The sequence below is a fragment of the Lemur catta genome, chromosome 1 (genome assembly GCF_020740605.2).
Source record: "Lemur catta isolate mLemCat1 chromosome 1, mLemCat1.pri, whole genome shotgun sequence".
Taxonomy (NCBI): domain Eukaryota; kingdom Metazoa; phylum Chordata; class Mammalia; order Primates; family Lemuridae; genus Lemur; species Lemur catta.
In genome coordinates, this window is record NC_059128.1 from 167,938,008 (window position 1) to 167,962,258 (window position 24,251).

General features: G+C 48.7%; 1 protein-coding gene across 1 annotated transcript in view; it reads left to right on the forward strand.

Annotated features, from left to right (window-relative positions):
* Positions 1-24,251, forward strand: part of EPHB1 (EPH receptor B1) — a 282,512-nt gene that overhangs the window by 10,228 nt on the left and 248,033 nt on the right. Inside the window, exon 3 of the mRNA XM_045560222.1 lies at positions 15,020-15,701. Coding sequence (XP_045416178.1) covers positions 15,020-15,701 — 682 coding nt within the window. The remainder of the gene's footprint in view (positions 1-15,019; positions 15,702-24,251) is intronic.

A 24,251-nucleotide genomic window follows, 5' to 3' on the forward strand; every position in this document is an offset into this window, starting at 1 on the left:
CTTGATGACAGCTCTTATCAAGTGGAAGGCCAAGTGGCTCTCAGGGCAGCGGAAGGGAACTGGGCTCCTCACCCTGGCACCAGGGTGGAGCTTGTCACCCTGACAGCCCTCACACACAGCCCTCACAGTGGCTGTCTTGGTGGAGAAGAGAATATATTATTGGGGAAGACAAAGCCTTAGAAGGGAGGTGAGGCAGAATTAAAAGGCGAAAGGTTTATATGATCTGAGGAGAAGCCAGAGTATAAGGCGGAGGTAGGAGGCCTAGATGCGAAGAACGGGAGGAAGGCGGGTGAAGGAGGGAGGGCCAGGGCCCTTAGGAGGAGAGGAGGGCTCTGAGCGTGGCCCCAGGACGGGGGAAGGCAGCCTCTGTGGGAACACGGCCTTACCTCCAGTTACCGCCAACACTGTTTGTTAGAATAATTTGGCCCCCAATCCCACTATACTGCCAGCGGTGTAAAGGCACGAGCCCAAGATTTGGAATCTGATGTCCTGGGTTTATTTCCATCTTCTGCTAAGTTCTTTAACCTCTCTGATTCCATAGGCTGCCTTTATAACATGGGTAATATGAGATCTTATTTACAGAGTGGTTGGGAGGATTAAATTGTATTTGCCTTTTTTGTTAGCTGTAAAGCTCAGTGCAGTGCCCCTTGCCCTAACTGGTACAAGTGGTAGCAGTGACTTGTTTGAGAGGCTCACCTTGCATGGGACGAGGGTGGGGACTGCTGGAAGAAGGGCCCTGGAGATACGAGGCCAGCATTGCAGCGTTCTCTTGAGCTGTGGTTCCTGCATGAGTAACATCACAGGGTACACCCTGTTATTGATAGCAGTGTTATTAATGATAACTATTATTACTAATAGTCACCATTAATCAAGTACCAGCTGTGTACCGGTTATCAAGCTTTATTTATATCACCTCACTGACTTCTCACCAGGACCCCGTGAGGCCCCCAGGCCTGCCAGCCTCAAAGCTCACTCTTGTACCTCTGTCCCGAAGCAGTGTGAGGAGGGGATCTCAGAGTCACAGATTGTTGAGGAAGCAGAGAAAGGGGGTGGGGCGGGGGGCAATGTGGAGAGGCAAATGTTTCCCAATATTCTGCAAAGGGGAAGGATAAATTTGAAAGCCGCAGGCCAATGAGAAGTGCATGTGGTAAGCACCCAGTGAATCTTTTTATTTTTAAAGCGAGCTCTATAGGGGGAAGTGGAGCAGGTGGTTTGTGACTTGTGGGGTTTGGTGCAAAGAGTAGCAAGTCCAGGAGGAACCTGGAGGGGGAGGCCCCACTCACAGAGCAGGCAAGCCCTGGCCAGAGACCCACAGGAGGAGACAGGTGGTCCCTGTGGATGGCTGGCTCCAGACAGTGGTGGAGGAGCCTAGGGGTCAGCTCCCACCCCCTAGGCTCTGGCAAGCATTCAGGAAGTGAGGACTCCTGGGAAGGGTGAGCTGTGAGGGGCCCCAGGGAGCTGCTTTGTCCCATCCAGTGGCTACAGTGCCAGCTTGGCTGGACTGAATGAGCCTCTCCTCCATTTGAGGTGCTCCTCTGCTGAAGGAATGGGGCTGGGGGTCTCATCGCCATGCATGCTGTCCCACTCATCAGTCTTTCTGGTGGGGGCAGGCATGTCCAACACATTTCCCTGTGTCACAAAGAACAGCCAACATGAAAGATGTGGGAGTCAGGATTTCAATTTCTCTCGTCAATCTAGACCTCTGCCTTTAAACCATGGTGCCGAATGGTAATGGTCTGAGTTTGCATTTAGGTATAAACAATTCACTGTGCAGCAAAGAGCCAGGGGTGACCCAGGTGGGCAGTGCCGCAGGTAGCAAGGACCTGTGTGTGGCTGGCCCCATCTTCATGGGGCTGACACAGGACGCAGGTTCAGGAAAGGCCAGGCTGACCTTAGGTGTTTAGAGCAGTCCCAGTGCAAGGTGCAGGTGGTGGTGGCCCTGCTGTACCTGGTGCTGGCCTGAGTGTATCTGCTATCATGGGCTTAATCTGGGAGCTGAATTTTAAAAGTGGCACTAGAAAAACTAGAGTGTGTCCAGTGGGGCTGACCAGGGATCTTGTCATCCAAAGAATCTCCGTGGACCTGGGAAGCTAAGTGAGGAGGCAAAGGAATGAGATAATTTGTCTCAATGGAGGCAAAGTCCTCCATAGGCTCCTTGGGCCCAAGCTCGAGCAACCACAGTCCCAGGAAAAAATAGTCCCCTGATGTGGGTCACACATGGTGGCCACATTCCCACCCAACAGGAGAGCAGTGAGGAGAGGGAGACAGGACAACTCCTCTTTCCAGGCCAGATGGGCTTTCTTGCACCCTGAGAGTGGGAATTTCCTCTATCCCGAGACTGGGAATGAAGGCAAGAGCTCCTGCCAGAGGCCCAGCCCCTTCCTTCTCCCGTGGCTGGCTCTCCTGTCTCCAGGACAGCTCTAGCTGGCCACAGCCAGCATGGCCCACAGTCAGTCAAAACTCCCTGAGTTGAGGGAATGGGGAGTCCATTTCTCCATCCTGTAACCCACCATGGTGGGCCAGCTTCAGGCTGGCCTCTGCTCTGCACTTGGAACAGAAATCCCTCCACACTGAAGGGAAATGGCATCAGTCTCTCCCAGCGGTGACTCTCTGCTCCTCCATCAGTGGAGCCCAGGTCCAGGCATAGCAGTATTAAGCAGCTGGGGCCTGGGACCTGCAGCTCCCACCCCTGCCTTGTTCGACAAGGCCCTGTTGGGCAGCAGTGAGAACCACATTCAGTCGACAGCTTAAGATAATCACATGTGTGAGACACTGGGATAATGACAGCTGAATACCCTGCCACCGTTGCCATAGTGACCAGCCAAGCACTGGTTCCCTCTTTTTTTTTTCCTTTCTTGTTTTCTGGACCTCCTTGTTATAGGGCTGGCTGGTGGAGTGGGGGGTGAGTTTGGGAAATGGGAAAGAGGAGGAGTGGGGGAGGGGAGACCCTGAGGGGCAGCCCATTATATGCTCTTTAAATACCCCAGCTGGAGGTGTTTTAAATCTCAACAGAGACAGAGAGAAACAGTGTCTTAATCCCTAGCTCCCTGTGAATTATTTAAAGGGATCTTGTCAGGAGGATGAATTTGTCACTGTTGCAGTGTCAACAGCAGCAGCAGCTGTCATAATGGCTGAGGACCCCACTCCAGGCAGGGCCTGGTACGAGATGTTGCTGCCTGGTGGAGGTTACAGCGGCCTGGGGGTGTGGACAGTGAGCCCCGCCCGAGGCACAAGCCCGCAGCGTTTTCCCTGGTGTGCTGGGAGAAACCTGGGTGTGAAATGTGCCCTGATGCAAAGGGATCTGCTGTGCTGTATGGACCTCAGGCCCTGCCAGCCTCACCCCTAGTAGTGTGATTCCCTAGCCACGGGGTCTCTGAGGCTTCACCGGGCCTCAAGGAGTAGGCACACCCATGTAGGCAGAACCGCGGCCAGCAACCATGTGTGCGCACTTGCACACACGCCCATGCGCACATACAGCAAAGATAGGTGCTCAGGTGCAGGCAACCCAGCAGACAGGGGAAAGTCTTGGATCATACACATTATGGAGGGAAAGCCAAAACTTTCAGGGAGAAATAACTGACCCGTGCTCAGAGAGGGCAGATATCCAGATAACTGGCTCACAAGGGGCTCTTACTTGGGTTTAAACACCTTACAGGTTTAAGTCACCTTTAACTTTCATAGCTGCTTCCTGAGATAGGTACTAGTAGTATTCCTGTGTTGCAGAGGACGAAACCAAGGCTCAGAGAGATTTAAAGACTTACCTGTGGTCACGCAGGTGGGTCTGGCTGACTCCAGAGCCTGTGAACTTCACCCTTATGCTAACTAAGCTTAGGATCCCAGTGGTCTGGGTTCTGAGTTGGGCAGGGTTAGAGAAATGCTTCTTGACCCCAGTTCTTGTTTTGATAAGCATGAAACCTCCTTCCTAGCAATCAGAGTATACTGCACATGGCACTGCCTCCTCCACCTCCACCTCGGTACAGTATTTCCTACATTTCTCCACCATCCAAGTTTCCAGAAGTTTCTCAGGGAGCCTTTCTCGGAGAGACTGCCTTAGGAAACTGCGTGTATGTTTGTCCTGTTCCAGTTATGTCCCTCACCCCCACCCCCATCCCCACCCCCATGCTCTAATTCATCCCAGGTAAGGGAGTCTTTGCTGTGAATCCACAGTTGAGGGAATTCATTGCCTTGTGCCTCTGTGCGATACGGAAGCCCTTTCGAGGTGTGGGCTTTCCGAAGTAGGGCTGACCCTGAGTCAGCCAGCCTTCTCCTTGGCACACCACACCTGGCCACGGTAATGAAGAGGGCCCCTTCCTGTTGCCCCAGTCCAGCACATCTGGGAGGTAAATTAGGCGTATTGGGAGGTGAGCTGGTGCTCGAAGTCCTCAAGGGAACCATTGAGTAAATCGCTGCCTTGGTTGGTTGGTGTACTAAATGGTAGATCCCTCTGGGCTTGTAGGAATTTATGCCCCACGGACTGCATTTTACATTTTAATTAGCCCTCTAGCTTGTCTAATATCCGAGCTCTTTCAGGCTTAGTCTACTGTCTGCACAGGAGCTTTGTTCTTGGGGCCCAGGCTGATCGGTGGGGAAGGTTTGGCAGTGGTGGCTCCAGCCCAGCCCTGAGCATCTGCTGCCCTGAAGAATCTGTGGCCTCCTGTGGGCTACGTGAGGTTGTGTGCTGCCCGGCCTCCAGTGGGCTTCTTGTTCAGAGAGGCAGCCATCTCCCCTGAATGGGCAATGCCAGAGAAGTTCCCTTATGGTCCCACAGGGCATGGTGGCAGTAACTGTTTACAAAATAGCAGCTTCCCCCAACAGCAGTTTGTGCCCAAATACAGACTGCTGAATGGGACCAAAGCCTGTAAGCTGCATCCAAATTTGTCTCCTTGTGGTCTGAGCTGGTTTCTGACAGTGGTCCAGGGATTGCCTGCTTGAGGGGAGAGCCTATGATGAAGCAGCTCAGAGGAAGCCCGGGAGATTCCCAGAGGGAAAGGGAAGGGGGCTTCAGGTGTCCCTCTGTGTCTGTGAGGAGAGGGCGCTCAGCTCAGCCCATTAGTCACTGCATTCTGCTGACCACAGGGTAGGATTACTTAACTAGATTCTAGAATCTGCGGCCTCAAGGCCACATGTGGCCCTCCAGATCCCCGAGTGCGGCCCCTCGACCAAATCTAAATTTTACAGAACAAATCAAAAGGCCACACTCAAGGATCCAGAAGGCCACACGTGTGGGCCCAAGGCCACAGGTTCCCCACCCCTGATCTAGATGATTTGCACACCCTGATGACTCAGCCAGAGGTGGACCCCGGGGTTAAAATAATAATAATTATGATGATCATAACAGTAATGATAATAATTGGTACTCGGTGAATGGTAGTTCTGTGCAGGCTTAGCACTAGATGAGTTACTTCCATGATCTTTCAGTTCTCACAGTAGCCTGCAAGGCAAACAGTAGTTTGCAAATGAGGAAACTGAAACTCAAATAGTATCTGTGGTCACAGAGCTGTTACTGGCAGACGTGGGGTCCACCTGCCCCTGGCACAACCTCTCCAATTTCATCTCCTTTGCTTTTCCTTTTGCTGTTTGCTCTTCTGCAGCCACGCTTGGCCTCCTGGCTTTCTCAGTGAATTGCCAGGCACATTCTTGCCCTGGAGAGTTTGTTCTTGTCATTCCTGTGCCTGGAATCCTCCGCCCTCATGCGCGCTCCAGCTAGCTCCTGTATGTCTTTCAGATCTCTCTGCTCAAAGGGAGATCTTCTCTGATGATCCCACTGCCAGCTGTCACTCTATTTCCTTACCTGCTCCTTCGTAGTTCTTACTGCTGCCTGACTTTATATTATTCATTTGTTTGCTTGTTCATCCTCTGGTTCACTCTATTAGAATGTAAGGTCCATGGAGCAGGGACTATGTCTCTAATTCACTGCTATAGCAACACCTGCTAGAACACTGCTTGAGGATGTAGTGGATGTTCAATTCTTTATTAAATAAATGCATTAAATGAGCTGGGTTTGAAACAAATCAGAAGAGCTGGGATCTTGTTAGGCTAACAGAAACCAAAGAAGTCCATTTCAATTATTTCTATCCCAGTTTTAAAAAAGAATGTCCAGAAGAAGTTCCCATTCCCAGCCAGGCCCTGTAGAAATGGTTTATTCCTGGAGGTTGTTATGATGTGGCATCATGTCAGTCACTGGATATTGAGGGGAGAGTCCAGCGGGGGGATTTGGAGCAGGCCAGGGAGGGGCCCGCTATCAAGATCTTCCCAGAACTCCATGCTTGGAACTATCTTCAGAGGCTCAAAGTGGAATTAGTTTGAATCTCTTAACTTCATTTTGCAGTGGCTTTTCATTTTGACCAATAATGCTATTTCTTAGTTTACTTATTCACCTCAGTCATCAGATTTGGCTCCAAATGACTTTTGCCTGTTTCTGAGATTCAAACCTACTCTTGAAGGTTAAAGAATGTGTCAGAGTTTCTGACGGTTGTTCTAGAAGGCAGATGGACAGGTGGGTAGAGCCCATGACAATGGCTTTGAAGGGGGCACAGTTCAAGTAGATAAACGAGTTTTGTTATGCTTTACACACACACACACACACACACACACACACACACAATCAGCCAGACTGCAAATAGTCAATATGTGCTGTTCAAATGTCAACAGGACCTCTGGAGCAATAGATCTGCAAGCTCTGACTTCCAATAAGCAAGTCTAACAAAGGCAGATCTTGGAAGGCCTGAAAGTGTCTTTCTCATACATCAAAGTCATGGTCTGAAAGCCTGAACAAATACTTTCTAATGGGTGTCATTGTTTTCTTTATTATGCTTATCTCAAGGACAGGTGGTCCATTTGTGTCAATAATAATGCCCTTTCAAAGGCTGTTAATATTTTGTTGGTTGTGCAATGCTGATTCATTCCTTCTTTTCCCAAAGACAGATTAGCCTGGTGGCACCTGCAGTAAGTCCTTAGTAAAGTACCAGGGGCTGAGGAGGCAGAGAAATTACAGAACAGACCAAGGCTTTGCTTGCTGCCTTAATCTTCCAGCATTTTTTGAGGACTGGGCGCTGGGAATATGGAGAGGTACCAAACACAGTCCCAGTGCTCTAGGGGCAGGTCCACTGGGGAGCCGGATTTGTATTTTGAAAACTCACTGGGGCAGGAGCGTTAAGGATAATGACTGGGAGAGTCACTTGGAGGGTAGAGAGAATTCATTGAGGAAAGGAGAGGGGGCGGAATAGAAAAGCCATGAAGGAGATAGGAGACACAGGATTTGGTGGTTAATTTCCTATGATGGGGAGCAAAACCAGGAAAAATGGAGAGGGCAGTGTCCAGATGCTTCTTATACATCTGGCATGGGAAACTGGGTGGTTGAGGTGCCATCCTTGGACAGAGATGAGACTACATCAGGGCTGCAGAAAGCAAGATGGTGAATGGCAGGCGTTCATCAGGAGATATCCAGCAGGCAGCAGGACACACAAGCCTCGGGCATTGGGGACAGGTCCAGTTGGTGATGTACCCCATGATGGTTGAAGCCTTGTATGTGGGTGAGATCACCTGGATAAAAAGTGAGACAAAAATGGAGTGAGGATGGAGCCCTGAGTAATGTGTGGATTTCATGGGTCCCAGACATTACTGAATAAAATGTTGCATAATACCAGTGCTGTGAAGCTAAAGGCATGGAATTATTTTGCATGTTGAAATGAACTAATAAATTAGTCAAAACATAATTCCCTGTCCTCAAGGCGCTCACAGCCTGGTAGCAGAAACCAAAGTCACACACACAAAGCAATTAAAGAATAGTTCAAAACAGTATATGATCAAATGCTAAATTGTGTGGAAAATTCAATCATGCTTTAAGCAATCAGAAAAATGGTAGAGTAATATAAGCCAGGGAAGGCATTATGGAGGAAATAAGAGCCCCAGGGAGGGAGAAGCAAAGAGAACTCAGCCCTGCCATCCCTTAGCTGCCGACTTGGGGCCGGCTAGGAAATGTCCCTGGGCCTCAGTTCACACATTGGTCAACAGGATCTAGAGTGGCTTCCAGCCATGTCTGCAGTTTCCTGGCTCTGTGTCTTGGAGTTCAGACGGCACAAGGGCGGTGTAAAAGAGGGGTGTTAGGGGCAGCCAGAACATTAGCAACAACACCAAAGGACAGAAATGGGCATGGCTCTGTGTCCAGATGTGAGAAGATAGGGCCCAAATCAAAATAGGATATCACTTGCCTCATCTCTTGTCCCTACTTTCTGACCAAACAGTGGGCCAGGGCATTAGTCCAGGCATGAGGTAATGCCAGCCCTAATGTATCGGCTATGGGAAGGAGATAAGCCAAATAGGAGGAATATGGATTGTTCTGGAATTGTGTTGATGAACTGGGTGTATTGGACATGGAGAGCCCTTTTTGGACTACCTGATTGACCACCAGGTTGGAAAATTGAGTGGTCCTGGAATGCAATCCCGAGCCCAAGATTCTGATCTTGTCTTTGGACCACCCTCCTGACACTCCCTGGCCCTCAGCCTCAGTCACATTGCCCCAACTCAGGCATCATTCGCAACAAACTTTATTGAGCAAATAATTGGCACTTGGGATATAGAGATAAAAGAGTGAGATGGGCATTTTGGTACAAGGGGTGGAGTGAGCAGGGCCATGAAGTTGCCATGAGCATGCTGTTTGTGGATAATGGAGACCAAGCCGGCATTGTTGGGGTGTTGAGGTGTAGGCTGGCCCATATAACAAAGGAGTTTTATTTATAATCAAATTCTTTTTTTTATTTTTATTTCAGCATATTGTGGGGGTACAAAAGTTTAGGTTACGTATATTGCCCTTGCCTCCCCACCCCACCCCACAAGTCAGAGCTTCAAACGTGTCCATCCCCTAGACAGTGTGCATCGCACTCATTATGTATGTATACACCCATCCCCTCCCCCACCCACATCTGCCCGACACCCGATCAATGTTATTCCTAAATGTGCTCTTAGGTGATGATCAGTGAAACCAATTTGATGGTGAGTATATGTGGTGCTTATTTTTCCATTCTTGGGATACTTCACTTAGTAGAATGGGTTCCAACTCTTTCCAGGAAAATACAAGAGGTGCTATATCACCGTTGTTTCTTATAGCTGAGTAGTACTCCATGGTATACATATACCACATTTTATTAATCCACTCATGTATTGATGGGCACTTGGGTTGTTTCCACATCTTCGCAATTGTGAATTGTGCTGCTATAAACATTAGGGTGCAGATATCTTTGTTATAGAATGTCTTGTGTTCTTTAGGGTAAATGCCCAATAATGGGATTGCTGGATCAAATGGTAGGTCTGCTTGTATCTGTTTAAGGTATCTCCATATTGCTTTCCACAGAGATTGCACTAATTTGCAGTCTCACCAGCAGTGAATGAGTGTTCCTGTCTCTCCACATCGGGACTTTTTGATAAAGGCCATTCTCACTGGAGTTAAGTGATATCTCATTGTGGTTTTGATTTTCATTTCCCTGATGATTAGAGATGTTGAGCATTTTTTCATATGTTTGTTGGCCATTCTTCTGTCTTCTTTTGAAAAATTTCTGTTCATGTCCTTTGCCCACTTTTTGATAGGGTTGTTTGATTTTTTCTTGCTGTTTTTCCTGAGTTCTAAATAGATTCTAGTTATCAGTCCTTTATTGGATGTGTAGCATGCAAAAATTTTTTCCCATTCTGTAGGTTGTCTATTTACTTTCATGACAGTTTCTTTGGCTGTGCAGAAGCTTTTTAATTTAATCAGGTCCCATTTATTTATTACAAAGGGTTTTTTTTAAAAAGCTATAGTAAGGTATTATTTACCTGCTATAAATTCACTAATTTTAAGTGTATTAAAATTTAATCAGTTCAGTGATTTTTGGTAAATTGACAGAGTTTGTAACCAGCACTACAGTCTCATTTTAGAACATTTTCATCACCCCTCCCCCCTAAAAATTCTTCATGCCAATTTGCAGTCACTTCCTTTTCCCATCTCTGGCCCCAGGCAAATACTAATATATCTTTCTGTGTGTAGATTTGCCTCTTCTGAAAATTTCTTGTATAGAATCATGCAGTATTGTGGTCTTTTGAGACACACAGCTTCCTTAACTTAGCATAATGTTTTAGAGGTTCATCATGTTGCAGTACATACCAGAATTTCATTCTTTTTTATTTCCAGATAGTATTCCATTGTAGGGCACATCATATTTTGTTTATTCATTCACCAGTTTAGGGACATTAACAGTTTCTTAGGTGCCATATTGTAGAGTCTATTTGAGTCCAGTCCAAGAAGGGAGGACTACAGTCAGATTGGCATGCAGCGCTTATGAAGCTTACTCCATAAATATTAATATAAATGTATGAGAACTGTCCTGGACCTTATTTTCTTTTAGTCAACTTACTTCAGGCTCTGAGCCCTCTATCCCACTCGTTGATCAGAATTTCAATCTCAATTACTGGTTCTTTCCACCAGGACTATGCAGATCTCCCACAGGTCCTACTCAAAGCAAATTCTGAGAAGGTTACCGCATTGTCCAAAGACCAGTGATCCACCTCTAGTTTTCTGGGAATGAATAAAGCTTTGGAGGTGGCATTGGCTGCAGTTAATAATTTTTCACATACCTAATTTTACATACATGAAAGTATATCTGAGGGATTATCCTTGAAGTGGAATTTCTGGGTCAAAGGGTATATGCAGTTGTAATTTTAATAAATAAAGCCAAAATTTCCATAGAAGTTATACCAGTTTGCCTTTTATTCAACTGTGTTTCAGAATTCTTATCTCCTATGCCCTTTCCAACACAGTGTGCTATCAAACTTTTGTTCCTTGACCTCTGCCCCCTAAAAGTATCATAATGTAACTAATTACCATTGTTTTTATAAGTGAGATTAAGCATCTTTTCATATATTTAAGAACTATATCTGTTTCTTTTTTAGTGAACAGTTTATTGATATCCTTTGCCCATTTTTCTATTCTGTTATTGATGTATAAGTTCTCTTTATATATTAGGGGATAGGAACACCTTATCTGTGATAAGTTAGTTTATTCAATCAGTTTTCTTTATTTTCCCCCTGTTAACTTTGCTTATGGCTATTTCTATCATGCCATTTATTTAACTGTATAGAGCTGAATTTATCAATATGTTAATTTATGGCTTCTCAGTATCATGTCACAATTACCATACATAAATTTTCTCCAAGGTTCCTGTTAGTATTTTTATGGTTTCACTTTTAATGTTTAAATTGTTGATTCCCAAAAATTTATCCTGGAGTAAGATATAAGATATGGATGAAAGTTATGTTTTTTTCCCAAATGACTACCCAGTTATCACTACAATTTCAAAAATAATTCACCTTATCCTCATTGATTTCTGTTTTGGCCAACACTTTAAATATTGAGACAAGCCACTGAATTAAATAAAATATTTTAGCAGTTTACACTTACAACAATAGGCTTGAGCAGTGCCCTTTTTCCCACTTTCTAACCAAGATTTGACATCTTATCTTTATAATTTTTTTGCAAATCTGATCAGCAAACCATGGTGTTTTGCTGGGAGGAGGTAATTACAGGAAGAAACACAGGAGACAACGTGTCAAATGCCTAGAAGTGGAGGCTGAGAAGTGGCTACTGAATGGAGACCTTTAGGAAATTGGCTTTGGGGCAGGAAGTGAGAGCACATTGCAGGGACTGGAACCCTGAATAGGAAGTTGGGCATCTGTGGAGTAGTATATCCAAGATTGGCAAAACTCCCCCTTCCTCAAGAAAGGAGAGAGGGAAGGGGTGGGGAGCCAGCATTCCTAAAGATCTGGGGCTGGGTGCAGTGGCTCACACCTGTAGTCCTACACTTTGAGGGGCCGAGGTGGGAGGATTGCTTGAGCCCATGAGTTCAAGACTGGGCAACATGGCTAGACTCTGTCTCTACAAAAAATAAGAAAAATTAGAGGGGTGTGTTAGCACACTCCTGGGGTTCCCAGCTATTCCGGAGGCTGAGGCAGGAGGATCACTTGACCCCAGCAATTTGGGGATACAGTGAGCCATGATGATGCCACTGCACTGTAGCCCAGGCAACAGAGCGAGACCCTGTCTCAAAAAACAAAACAAAACAAAAGATCTAGGAGGCTCAAAGCCTGGGGTTGAGGAGGCAGATCTGATGCCTGAAAGAGTTTTCAGGGGACACATGGCCCCTTGGGTCTGGTCTGTTTGCCCTATATCAGCTCAGTGAGGGCCATGAGATTCTTCCCCAAAAATGTCTTTTCAGCTTCCACTGGTCTGTTTCAATTTACCATCATGTCCTGCCTGGACCAATACAATGACCCCAACCCGCCCCGCCCCACCATTGTCCTGCCCATACACTCAGGCTGCCCTCCACACCAGTCTCTACAGAGAATCAATGATCTTTTAAAAACTCACCTCTGATCACCTGTGTTTTTCCTCCTAAAACTCATCAATTTCTAGTTACACTCAGGATGAAATTCAAAATTCTCAGCTGGATTCACCTGTCCCTCAGTCTTATTGCTGCCACCTCCAGATGTTTATGACTCTTCTGTCACACAGCCTTCATTCCTCAGTGGCACTAGGCCACTTTTCCCCGCCACGGGGCCTTTCCACTTGTCTTGCCTGGGCCCAGATGCTTTGCCCCGACTCTGGCCCAGCAGACACACGCTTCTCCTGGCTAACTTCTATCCGTCCATCCCTCTCATCTTGCTGGGTCTTCCCTACAAATCTTCTGTATATCAGATGCACCCCCTCTCTTGGCCCCCTAAATGTTCCCTCACAGCTATTAACACAATTATAATTATTTAGTTATTTTAATGACCATTTTCTAATTTCTATTTGTCTCACTAGATTATAAGCTTCATATTGTTATATCCCCAGTGGCTAATGGAATGCCTGGCATAAAGCTAGCATTCAGTAAATATTTTTTTCATTGGTGAATGAATGAGGTATAACTGTAAAGCAATGAGACAGAGTCCAAATATCATAAACAAATAACAATGTTTGTCCCTCCCTGTTGGGAATGCCATTCCACCCTTATCTCCATCAACCAAAATCTTCTCTTTGAGGCCCCCAATCCTAATTGCCACTTGCTCTGGAAACCTTGCATACCCTCTGTAGCACATTCTGATCTCTTATTCCTCTAAACCCTATGGCACCTGCCGACAGGCAAAGAATGAAAGAGGGAAGGAAATTAATGTGAGACTATATGATGGCCTTTCCCCAAGTAACAGGGAGTCATTTTCCTCTTTCTCAATTTCTTTCAATTCCTTCCCTTCGAATATACAGCTAAATTCCCTCTAATGTGCTGGGATCGCTCCCTTAGGAGCTGCCATGGAATCAATTAGATCCGTAGAATTTTACAACTCGAGGTCACCCAGTATGATTCCTGATTTTACCAATGAGAAAACTGAGGCCCGGAGAGGTTAATGCTTGAAACAATTACTTCTGTTGGATCTTATAATACCAATCAGTGTCATTTTCTAAGATAAATGTTCTCAATACCCCAGCTCCATAGGAGTGGAAATTCTTACTGTTTATTTAAAGGCCTGCTGGTAGTGATGATTTCAGTGCTAAGGTGAGCCCTGCAGGCTGGTCTTCCCGTCCTGCTCCCACAGCAGAGCTGAGTTAGTCTTGGGTGAGTCAGAGAACTCTGGCTATGACTGGGCCCCGCCCTAAATTGGGCCACATGCCTTACCTGTGCATTGACAAAGGGGCCCCACAGTTGTGCTGCCACCCACTGGAACAAAGAATTAAGAGACATGCTGTGTTAAACAATTGCAAAACAGTAAAAAATAATCTTCCTTCCCCCCAAAATCATAGAGGGTCAACCGGGAAAATGTTTTAAAACAGCCATGGAAAGGGAGGAAGATCTGAAAATTTGATCTGAAACGGTGTCAGCGACTTCTTTTCCTGTATATATTTGCCTTTTGGTTACAAGAAACTAGGCAAGCAGAACACAACTTTAATAAGCACATTTAAATAGAACATAACACAGCTTTCAAGAATGAAGAAAAAGTGGTTCCTTTACATCTAGAGAATCAATAGGAAATTAAGCAAAGTCCAGGTGAGGTTTGACAGTGTGAATTTATACAACCTGAGCCAAGGAGTTGAGCTCTCTCTCCCTGGAGGCCACGTGGTAGGGCCTGGGAGCAGGGAGGTCCACGTGCCCTGTGGGCATGGCACAGGCGCTATGCTGGGACTGCAGGTGCAGCACTGCGTCAATGCATCCTGGCCCTCACAGGTCACCAGCTCCTGGGGGAGGTGCCCCGTGTCAGCGTGAACATGTTCTTACCTGTGGAGTGAGGGACGTAGTGACGTGACAGCACAGACCATTTGCCAAGAAGGGCGATCCGATCCAGCCTGGGAAGCACGAGGGAGGTTTTCCAGAGCTGGAGAAACCTGGGCTAAGAAGAACAAAAAGGGGCATCCTAGGTAAAAAGTGCAGCATGAGCACCAGCTGGGAAGTGGGAAGCAGAGTTGTGGGTCTGGGAAAGTTAGTCTTTGGCGCTGCAGAAGGGAGAGTGGAGCAGGGAGAATCTAAGTTTGTTGAGAAACTATGAAAAGCTTTAAATTCATGTGCATTTCAGAAATATAAAGGAGTTTTACCATAATAAACAAATTAGGTTCAGAGGTGGGGATTTCCAAGGTAGGGGTGTAATGCAATTGGAGCCCTAATGCACAGAGTGGCTGTTAAGAGTAGAGGCTGTGGAAGGGAGGAAGAAAATCCCTCACACATGCTGAAAGCTGAAGGTTGTCTCCATGGAAGTAATAAGCCATAGTCACAACATGCAAGAAGGCTTTCTTGGATGAAGTCTTTTATATTTTGGGATGGGCTGCAGAGAAATGAAGTTTGCTTATAAGGAGATCCTTAAAATCAAGTTGGGGTTGGTTATGTTCATTTATTGAGTCCAGCAGCTGAACCAGTGTGCTCTTAAGCCCCCATTTAGCCCAAGGTTTTCCTCTGCTATTCCTCTTTTTGTCTTCTCACTCTCTATTTTGTGTTTTTGCATGTGTGTGCCTGTGGCCTGCTTGGTACAGTGGGAAGAAGTCAGTGGCTACGATGAAAACCTGAACACCATCCGCACCTACCAGGTGTGCAACGTCTTCGAGCCCAATCAGAACAATTGGCTGCTCACCACCTTCATCAACCGGCGGGGGGCCCACCGCATCTACACGGAGATGCGCTTCACTGTGAGAGACTGCAGCAGCCTCCCCAATGTCCCAGGCTCCTGCAAGGAGACCTTCAACTTGTATTATTATGAGACTGACTCTGTCATTGCCACCAAGAAGTCCGCCTTCTGGTCTGAGGCCCCCTACCTCAAAGTAGACACCATTGCTGCAGACGAGAGCTTCTCCCAGGTGGATTTTGGGGGAAGGCTGATGAAGGTCAACACAGAAGTCAGGAGCTTTGGGCCTCTTACTCGGAATGGCTTTTACCTCGCTTTCCAGGATTATGGAGCCTGCATGTCTCTCCTTTCTGTCCGTGTCTTCTTCAAAAAATGTCCCAGCATTGTGCAAAACTTTGCAGTATTTCCAGAGACCATGACAGGGGCAGAGAGCACATCTCTGGTGATTGCTCGGGGCACGTGCATCCCCAACGCAGAGGAAGTGGATGTGCCTATCAAACTCTACTGCAACGGGGATGGGGAGTGGATGGTGCCCATTGGACGCTGCACCTGCAAGCCTGGCTACGAGCCCGAGAACAGCGTGGCCTGCAAGGGTAAGCCCTGGAGCCTCTTGAGGCCTCTGCTTCCTGCCCACCTGGGACAGGCTGGTCCGCAAGGTTTCCCTGCCTCTAGCTCTGGGTCATACAGGAACAGAAAGAGCCTAATGGCTTATCATCCAGCTCTGGAGAACCCCCATCCCCAATGCTAGGCCTGATGTTTTTCTTATGGGTTCCAACCAGATTGTCGGTATTTATGCTGGGAAGAAGAGATGGGGAGAATTCCAAACAGTGGAAAATAACATAATCAGTTGGTTATATTTAGTTTTGGGTCTCTCTCTCTCTCTCCCATTCTCTCTCTTGCTCTCTCTCATACACACATACAAACACAAGCTCAGGGGCATGGAGAATTTGGGTTGCCATGGACAATTCACTCAAGGGTAATTGAGAAGTGACTGAATTTGGAAAATATTTTACTTCATTCCAGTCCAGCTCCCACAGCACTCAACTTGGTACTGAACCCATGTAGCTCATTAACTCAAAGCCCTCTGGCTTGGCTTTCTTTCTCCAGGGGCTCAATGCCAGGCCCTGGAAGGAGATGAAGCTATTGGAATGGGAGTGGGACTGTATTGTGTATTGTATTAACTTTTGCTTCTGAACAACACAGAGTTTGGGGGTGTCAGGATTCTGTGTCCCCTCATTCTCTCTCCTCAGCCCTAGAAAGCTCATGTCCAACACGTGGCAGCAAAGTGTGCTGAACTGGCTGGAGGCTCAGTCTGCCCTGGGAATGAATAGAAAGGTCTGGAGGCCCCAAAGCTTATGTCTTGCCTAAGTGCGTGGAAGCTGAACATGGGAGAAATCCAGGCTTGGGGAGAGGAAGACTGCTTTCTTGCATTACATTTTGCTTGAGACCTTCAAAGGTTCTGATTTGTTTAAGAGGAAGGCTTCCCATGTGGACCTCAGAAATGACCTCCTTGACCCTAACATATCACTAGGGTTTCCCTAATTCCTCTGGAGTTTGAGGGCTGTATTACCTCCTTCTCCATCGTGAGCCTCCTGCCAGCTGTCTTCACTGGTGTCACTCCCACCCTGCCTGTGCACCAGCCCAGCCCATGCCTATTTACTTCCCCACCTACCTTGCTCCCCAGACACCTGCAGGTCAAGTGCCAGGGGCAGGATTGCTAATGCCCATGGGCTCTGCGATCCTTTGGGCTCAGCTAATTGCCTGGGCTGGAGCACTAACACAACCTTTCCCAGGCCTGTGGAGAGCAGAGAGCTGTGCCTTTGTGTCTTTATTGGATTTCTTGGTTATGGTACCCGTGATGGATGGTGTGGAAACAGAGGGGAGAGAGTGCCAGATCCAGTGATGAATCAACATAGACAGTTTCAAAATCATCCCAGCGTGATCCCACAGTGCTCCTCTTTGGGTGGGGGTGGTGGGGCACCCTCTCTGGTGTTTGTCAGAGTCTGAGTAGGGACCAAGGCACCAGACTGAGTTCTTAAAGGTGCAGGTGTGGCAGCTGCCAGGCATGCTTGTAGCAGCACAAGGGTAGTGTGATTTCTCTGGGCTTCAAAGGGCTGCCACACCATACTTGCTGGCTGTGGCCCTCTCATTTTCTCATTATATCCTGAGCAGAACGGCAGGAACCGGAGCAAGCATTGATTGGCTCTGATTTAATTGGGACTCTGGGAACAGGCTCTCATTTCTTGGGGCTAATTGGAACTTTTCTCTTTGGAGAGGTTCTGCTGTCCATGTTGCTAGTCAGTCACCTCCTGTGGCTATCCCGGGAGGGCCTGTGGGGACAAATATGTAAATCCAAGCTGTTTCTTTCCATTCTCCCTTCCCAGCCCCAACCCCTCCTGAGTTTGGTGGACGTTTCTATCTTGAGTTATTGTGAACCTGCCTTGACTTTACAAATCTGCTTATTGCAAACTCAGAGCAGGGTGGAGGAGATGAGGAGCCCATGGCACCATCCCTTTGCCATTTCAGAAGCACAGGCAATCACAGTTTGGTGGCACTTGTGATGTAGCCTGGCTGAACTCAGTGCCCTGGAAGGGCAGAGAAGGCCCTTCCCTCCTGTCTCAGGAACTTTGAGCTACATCCTGAATTCTTTGCCCTTGGCTCTGCTGGCTTAGCCAGGCCTCCCTGCCCAGATCTCACAGAGGGCTGCCCCGGGGAGGTGAGGGAGCCCTCAGGCATAGATGGTGAACCTCGGAGGTCTCTGCACCCCTCGGTGGGAGGGTAGGGTCGGCAATGCTTGTGGAAAAACTTGTGACTGGCCCCCATGGTGTGTTTTCAAGGGAAGACTTTCCACCCATTTTGGGTGCCCATGCTGTGCTCATGCTGTGCTGCCAGGTGGGCATGATGGCCCTTCACAGTCGTTTTGGGGTGGTCTATTTAGTACAGCCAATCCTCATGAGGCCAGGAGCAGGGAGAATGGTGGACCCCAAGGAATTGTGGGTGAGAAGCAGTGAACCCACAACAACTACTCTCTCCAACATCCCTGAGAAATGATGTCCCCCAAGCCTGGATGGGCGAAGCCTGGACGGTTCTGTGATGCACACAATTGTGTCGATTTGATACATTTTATTTTCTGGGTATGTGAAAGTAGGGCTTTTCAGGGTAGTGGAAAGAATATCCTTTCTGTTTCTAATTACATGTTGTTTTTCCAAAAGGACAGGCTCTCGTGATGGGCAGGGGACCATATTCTCTAGACTTTCACTTTGCTTCTGCTAATCCCTCTCCTGTCAGAGTCATGGTGACCAGTTGCTTGGTTGTGCAGAGGCACCTGGAGACCAATTAGCAGCCCAGCCGGTGAAAAGTGGTCCTGGCCTAGAGCTGTTCCTGCTGCAAGGAAGAAGGGTGGTGAGAAGAGAGGGATGCGAGGGTGAGCAGCAGGATGCGCAGCAGGTGGCTCACTCATTTTCTAGAGGGCTTCACAGCCTAAGGCTTTTCCTGACTCTTCCTTTGTGCACACACAGGCTGGACCCATCAGGCAGAATCACACAGGCCTGTTGACTCTGACCCTATCATGCATTTATCTCTATGAAATTATTAATTACTAGGAAAATGGCCCATCTACCCCAACTTCAAGTTTTGTGATCATAGAGTAGTGGATTCATGAGAAATCATAGCCCCACTCCCCAGCCCCTTCCCTGCTGAGGCTGATAGCTAAGCCAGTTCTCTGTGTAGGTCCCATGTGCCAGGGAGGCCGAGTTGGCACTTAGCAAACTTGCTCTGTGCTGTGGAGCCTAAAATACTGCATCAGCTTGGCTTGGACTGCAGCGAGGATGGTGGGGCTAGGACTGAGATAGTTCTTGGGAGGAGGCTGACGGGGATGGGCTGCTTACCTGTCTGTAAGACGCTCAGGGGCTGCAGTAACCTATGTGATGTCCATGGAGGGGTCCTAGCTGCTGTGATGGCCTCTGGGAAGATCCTAGCTAGAGCACTGAGCTTATGGGACTCGGATCTGTTCTTCCCCTGAGTGCTCCCTGAGGGCTTGGCTTTTCCTCCCAGGACACAATCCTTGGGGTTTCCAGAAGGATCTGCCTCGTTAGCAAATCTCTTCAGCCATGGTGGGGACTTAGAAAATGGCAATGCTATGCATAATGTATAATCCTCCCTGCTGGCCTCTCTTGCCCCTGCCCTTCCCCAGGATGGCCTCAGCACACTACTGCAGAGGGCACACCCCAAGCCACGGTGCCCAGGCCCTCATTGTCTGGGGCTGTCACTCACGGGATGGTGCAGGGGGTATGCCCAGGTGAAAGAGACCTAACCTAGAGACCGGAGCTGGTCTTAGTCTTAGCTCCGCAGTGAACTTGCTGGGTAGTTTTAGGTAAGACCCTTTCCATTGGCAATCCTGTCCTTTCTGCCTACTACTTCTCAGGGTGTGTGAAAATCAAGTGGGATAATAGATATGAGAATATTTTCTAAGTTGTGTAATGCTATGTATTGTTAGGTGTCATTGTGCTTAAGCTCCGAATCACTTATTAAGGGTATAAGATTCAGAATGAAGGTGGCACGTGGTTCTCCTATCCAGGAACACAGTAGCAAGAGTCCTGAACACTCACTCATTACCTCCCTGCACCTGCCCAGGCCCAGCTCCGTGACCATCAAGCAGTGAAAACAGCACATAGGAGTGACCTCCTATCCCTCAACAGGTCACCTGGCCAGTTAACAAATGTTTGAGAGGTGTGGCTCACGTAGCTTGCCTTGAGGCAGGTGGTCTTTGTGAACTGGAGATATAAGTAGGGAGAGAAGACTCTCCAAGCCTGAGAGAGCCATGGTCTTCTGAACCAGCAATTTTTGACTCTGGGGCAGGCACGAGATCCTCCCTAGAAAGATTTTATAAAGTGACATCCCCAGGTGCCTCCTTCTGAGACTGTGATGGGTAGGTCTGGTGTGTGGCCCAGGCATGTGGATTTTTAGAAAGCCCAAAGCCTCAGGTATAAGCTGCAGACAAGGAGCATTTTTGTCCCTGGAGCCAGAAGAAAGGGACCGCAAGGTAGGTCACTGAAGGTTTTCTTGGGCTTGTGGGATTTGCAGATATGTGGACCTGAGTGCCTGAGAGGATGAAGGAGTCTGGGGGAGGGGGCTGCTCAAGCAGGCTGGCGGCTGGGTGGGCCGAGCACAGGGCCTACAGGCCGACAGGAGGGAGATGTCCGGAGCCTTGAGTAGAGGCTGGGGCTGGGGGAAGGTGGTGCAGGGCAGCCCTGAGCAACCTGGACTATCGACATGGCACCTCGGCTGATAGGAGGCCTGAGAGGGTTCTGAACAGGGGAGAGGGCCGAAAGCTGAGGACAGAGTGTCCAAAGTGTTACAGAAGGGAAACCTTCACTGCAGCTGGCTGGCACCAGCCAGGTCACTTGGTACTGTCCTCAGAATGCCAAGGGTGCCGCCTCTGGCCACAGGAACATGCAGGACTTCCACTCCCTGCTCAGGCCTGCGAATCAGAGCTGGGACTGAGGGTGCTTTTCCAGGGGGCTCTTAGGTCAGCTGCGACCATTCCAACTCTGGACATTGGCAGGGCCTTTCCAACTCTACAGAACAGAGCAGTTCTCGATGTATCCGTTGCCCTGTGTGCTGTCTCTCTGGGAGCTGGGGCTGGTGATCGCACTGGCACTGCCTTGGGCAGCCTTCCAGGGCTCTCCCTCTCCTCATGCCAGACACTGGCCTGCCCTTCCCGGAAGGTCTCCCCTCCTTCCTGGCTGCTTCATTACTCCTCCCCACTCTCCAAGGGGGGACTTTTTTCCTTGGTAATTTTCCACCTACATGTGAATTCCTTCATGCCTGGGAACCCAAGGGACATTTCGAACCTTTCAACAGTTTCTGTGCCTTTGTCAACTTGAGCAGCTGAGATGAGCCACTTTATAAGCCTGGGGGAGTTGAAATGAAACATTTGCAGGATTCAAATATGGAGAAAAATGTGTCTAATTTAGCTCCTCTTGGATAAAAAAGGTTTCCACGTCCCGCTTCCATCTCCCTTAGGGCTGCTGGTCCCAGCCCTGGGCCCCCGATTAGGCCACTGTGCTGGTAGCCACACTCGGGGGCACCGAGGAGCTCTCTCAGCTCCCTCTGGCCCATCAGCAGTTGGCTGGTGAGTGAGAGGAGAGCCACAGCCCAGACAGCCTCCCCTCAAGCCCCAGGGAGACCAGCTCTGCTCAGGGCCAGGGGAGGCAGGGTCATTAACACCACAGCCCTGTAAGAGGAGCTTCATAATAGGATTTCCCAACAGGCCACTTCATTTAGAAACCTCTCGGGCCTCCTCTGCTCCCCATGGTGGTCCTGCCCAGTGTCCTCCAGAGGGGACTCGGATGTAATTGGCTGGATGTAATGGGCTGTGACACCGGCATGAGCAACAGCAAACAGAGCTGGAAGGATGCCCCTCTGCAGCAGGGACTCCAGCGTGTGGGCTCCAGAGGCGGCAGAGGATGGCAAGGGGGAGCTCTGGGCTCCAAACTCCCATGTGCTCTGTGTCGCCCCTTCTGCCTTTGAAACACAGGGGTAGAAGCGCCCAAATTCCACTGGTGTTGACCAAATAATCCTGACTCTCCCAGGCTGGTGTTAGAGAGCTAGCCTGCTGACATGCGTGACCACTGTCCTAGGTGGAAGTCCACTTTTTGCCTGGAACGTGGTCACTAACTTAATAAATATTTGTTATCAAAGATGACAGCAGAGGCACCGTATGGATTTTGCTGATGTGACGCGGGTGGTGGAAACATCACTGCACCAGCAGTCCAGCGGAAGCCCCGATACTGCCAGTTTTTTCACTATCACCTGCCCATGAAGACCGGTGGGGTCTGAGACTGCCCAAGTGAGTGGTGTGAGGGTGCTGACACTATCCATGCTGAGCACCTCATTTGTCCATAGCAAGGGGGCAGCCAGGGAGCACTCCCGGGCACCGTCTAGAGAGCCACGGCTGGTTAATGTCAGCACTGGGATCAGAATTCAGGTCTGGCAAGGCCACTGTCTGCCTCTGCTTCTGAAACCAGGTCTTGTTGAAAATAACCATCCTTAAAAGCATCACATGTGTTTTCAGGAATATCAGACTTCTCTGAGCTGTCTCTCACAAGGGCTCTCTCTTGTGTTCTTATTGTTCCTTGTTTTCTCTTTTTCTGAGTGCTGGTGGCTCCGCAGAGCTTTGCTCTGTGGTCGCACATTTCTGTCCTGCGTATCAACACAGGACTCCATGTCGACTGTCACCATCTTCCTTTTAACCTCTCTAGGAGCAGGGCCATCTCTCCAGAGAGCTCTGACACATTAAGCTGCTTGTGAGCTGTCCAGATAGCGCACAGCATCTCGGAGGGCGATCCCGAGTTCCCTGGGGAAGAACGGGGTCTGAGGCTTTTCATGCTTACACGAAAGGGCAGAGGGAAGGAGGTGGAGCTGTGGGCTGGAGGCCTGGCTGTGGCTCTCTAATCCGCATCAAGGACTCCTGTGTGGGCCCGCGAGGGCTGAATCCCAGCTGAGTCAGAGCTGTAGTCAGACTTATCCTCTGCTTTCTGTCCCCTCTCTCTCTAGAGCTGGACAGTCCCTTTCTGCAGAAGTTGAGTACAGACATCTGCACAAACTTCCTTGCATGGAGACAAAATCTCTAGATTTTAATTTGAAGCATGGAGATGAAAAATTATACTGAATCCAAGCCTGCCTGTATCGGGGTCTTTTGGGTCTGGGCCCTAGGGAGCTCTGGTAGTCTGAGGTCTATTTTCACTGCTTTTGGCCATTGACAAGCTGTGTTGACAGTGTCCTGAAACCTGAGTCTCAGGTCTCCCTCGGTGCAGTAGGGTGAAGAAGGCTGGGGAGAATCACACCAGGGCTGTTGCAAATGGAGAAGGAATGCACCTCAGATGCTCACAAACCACCCAGGAGGAAGTCTCATTTTGCCAACAGAGCCTTGACAGAGACATTGAGAGAGAGGCAGACTTGCCTTTCCCTAGGAGAGAGGGCTCCGCCTTTAGGTGTCCTGTCTACACTATCCTTGCAGGCTGAGCAAAGAGCTTGAGTACCGGTTACCTGGTAAGGCAGTTGAGCCCCCACTTTTGTTTCAGGGGCCAGTTAATGATGCAGAGCAGGCAAATCCTGGGGAGATGTGGTTTAGTACAGAAGTTTATGGCTGGATCCGCTTTGGGTCCCAGAAGCCATCCTTATGGCAGAGAACATCTCACCTTCCCGTGTGCCTACCTAGCTTGCTGCAGGATGCGTCTGTGAAGCTGCAGATGTGTTGGACTCATCCTCCCGTGTGTGCATGGCCAGGGAGGTCGGGAGGAAGTCGGCTCAGCCATAGCAGACCCCAGAGAGGTTGGTGAGAAGAAAGAGGCACCGTAGAGAGCCTCTGGAAGCCTCATAGAATCCCAGGACAGAAACTCAGGCCAACGAGGGCTTAACAAGGCTTTTCATTGAATGTACGGCCTACTTCATTAGAAGGACTGGATAGGGAAACGGGCTTTTTGTTTCTGGCTTGTCCTTGGCCTCTGTCTGGAGTAGCCCACTGGGGGTCCCCGCAGCACCATGCATTCCTAGTCAGGGCTGGAGTCACTTGGTCTTAGGATATGCCCTTGGGGGCCTGCTCTGGTCGTCTTTTTGCAGTTCTGGCCTTCCCATTCCTCACTCAAGTTGGATTTTACTCTGAGGTCACATGGGTTGGGTAGTCCCACCCTATTTCTTTCTTCAGGCACTTACTGGGCACCTTCTAGTGCTGGGCTCTTTATTCTTGTGTACTCAGATTCAGCAGTTTCACTTCTAAGATTTTGCTACATTCTTAGCTCTTAGAAAGTGCTTGCAGTGTCCAGGGGTTGCTGGGGCCACAGTGGCTCTGTTGCCCTTGAAAACCCAATGGAGATGGCTCCATCCAGCCAGATAAAGCCCCTAAGGACAGCGAGTCCAATGCACCCCCTGACACTTAATTTGCTTTCCCAGGGTGGTCCCCAGCCTGTTTGTAGACACCTCCAGGGTTGGACCACTCCTGCTTCCCAAGGCAGCCTGGTTCATCTCTGAGCCATTCTTCCTTGGAGTAGAACTTTTATGCAAATCTCCACTTCTCCACTTTTCCTTTTTTGTTCTCATTAAAAATGTTTTGAACTGGTAATGTGTGTGAAAAATAAATTTTC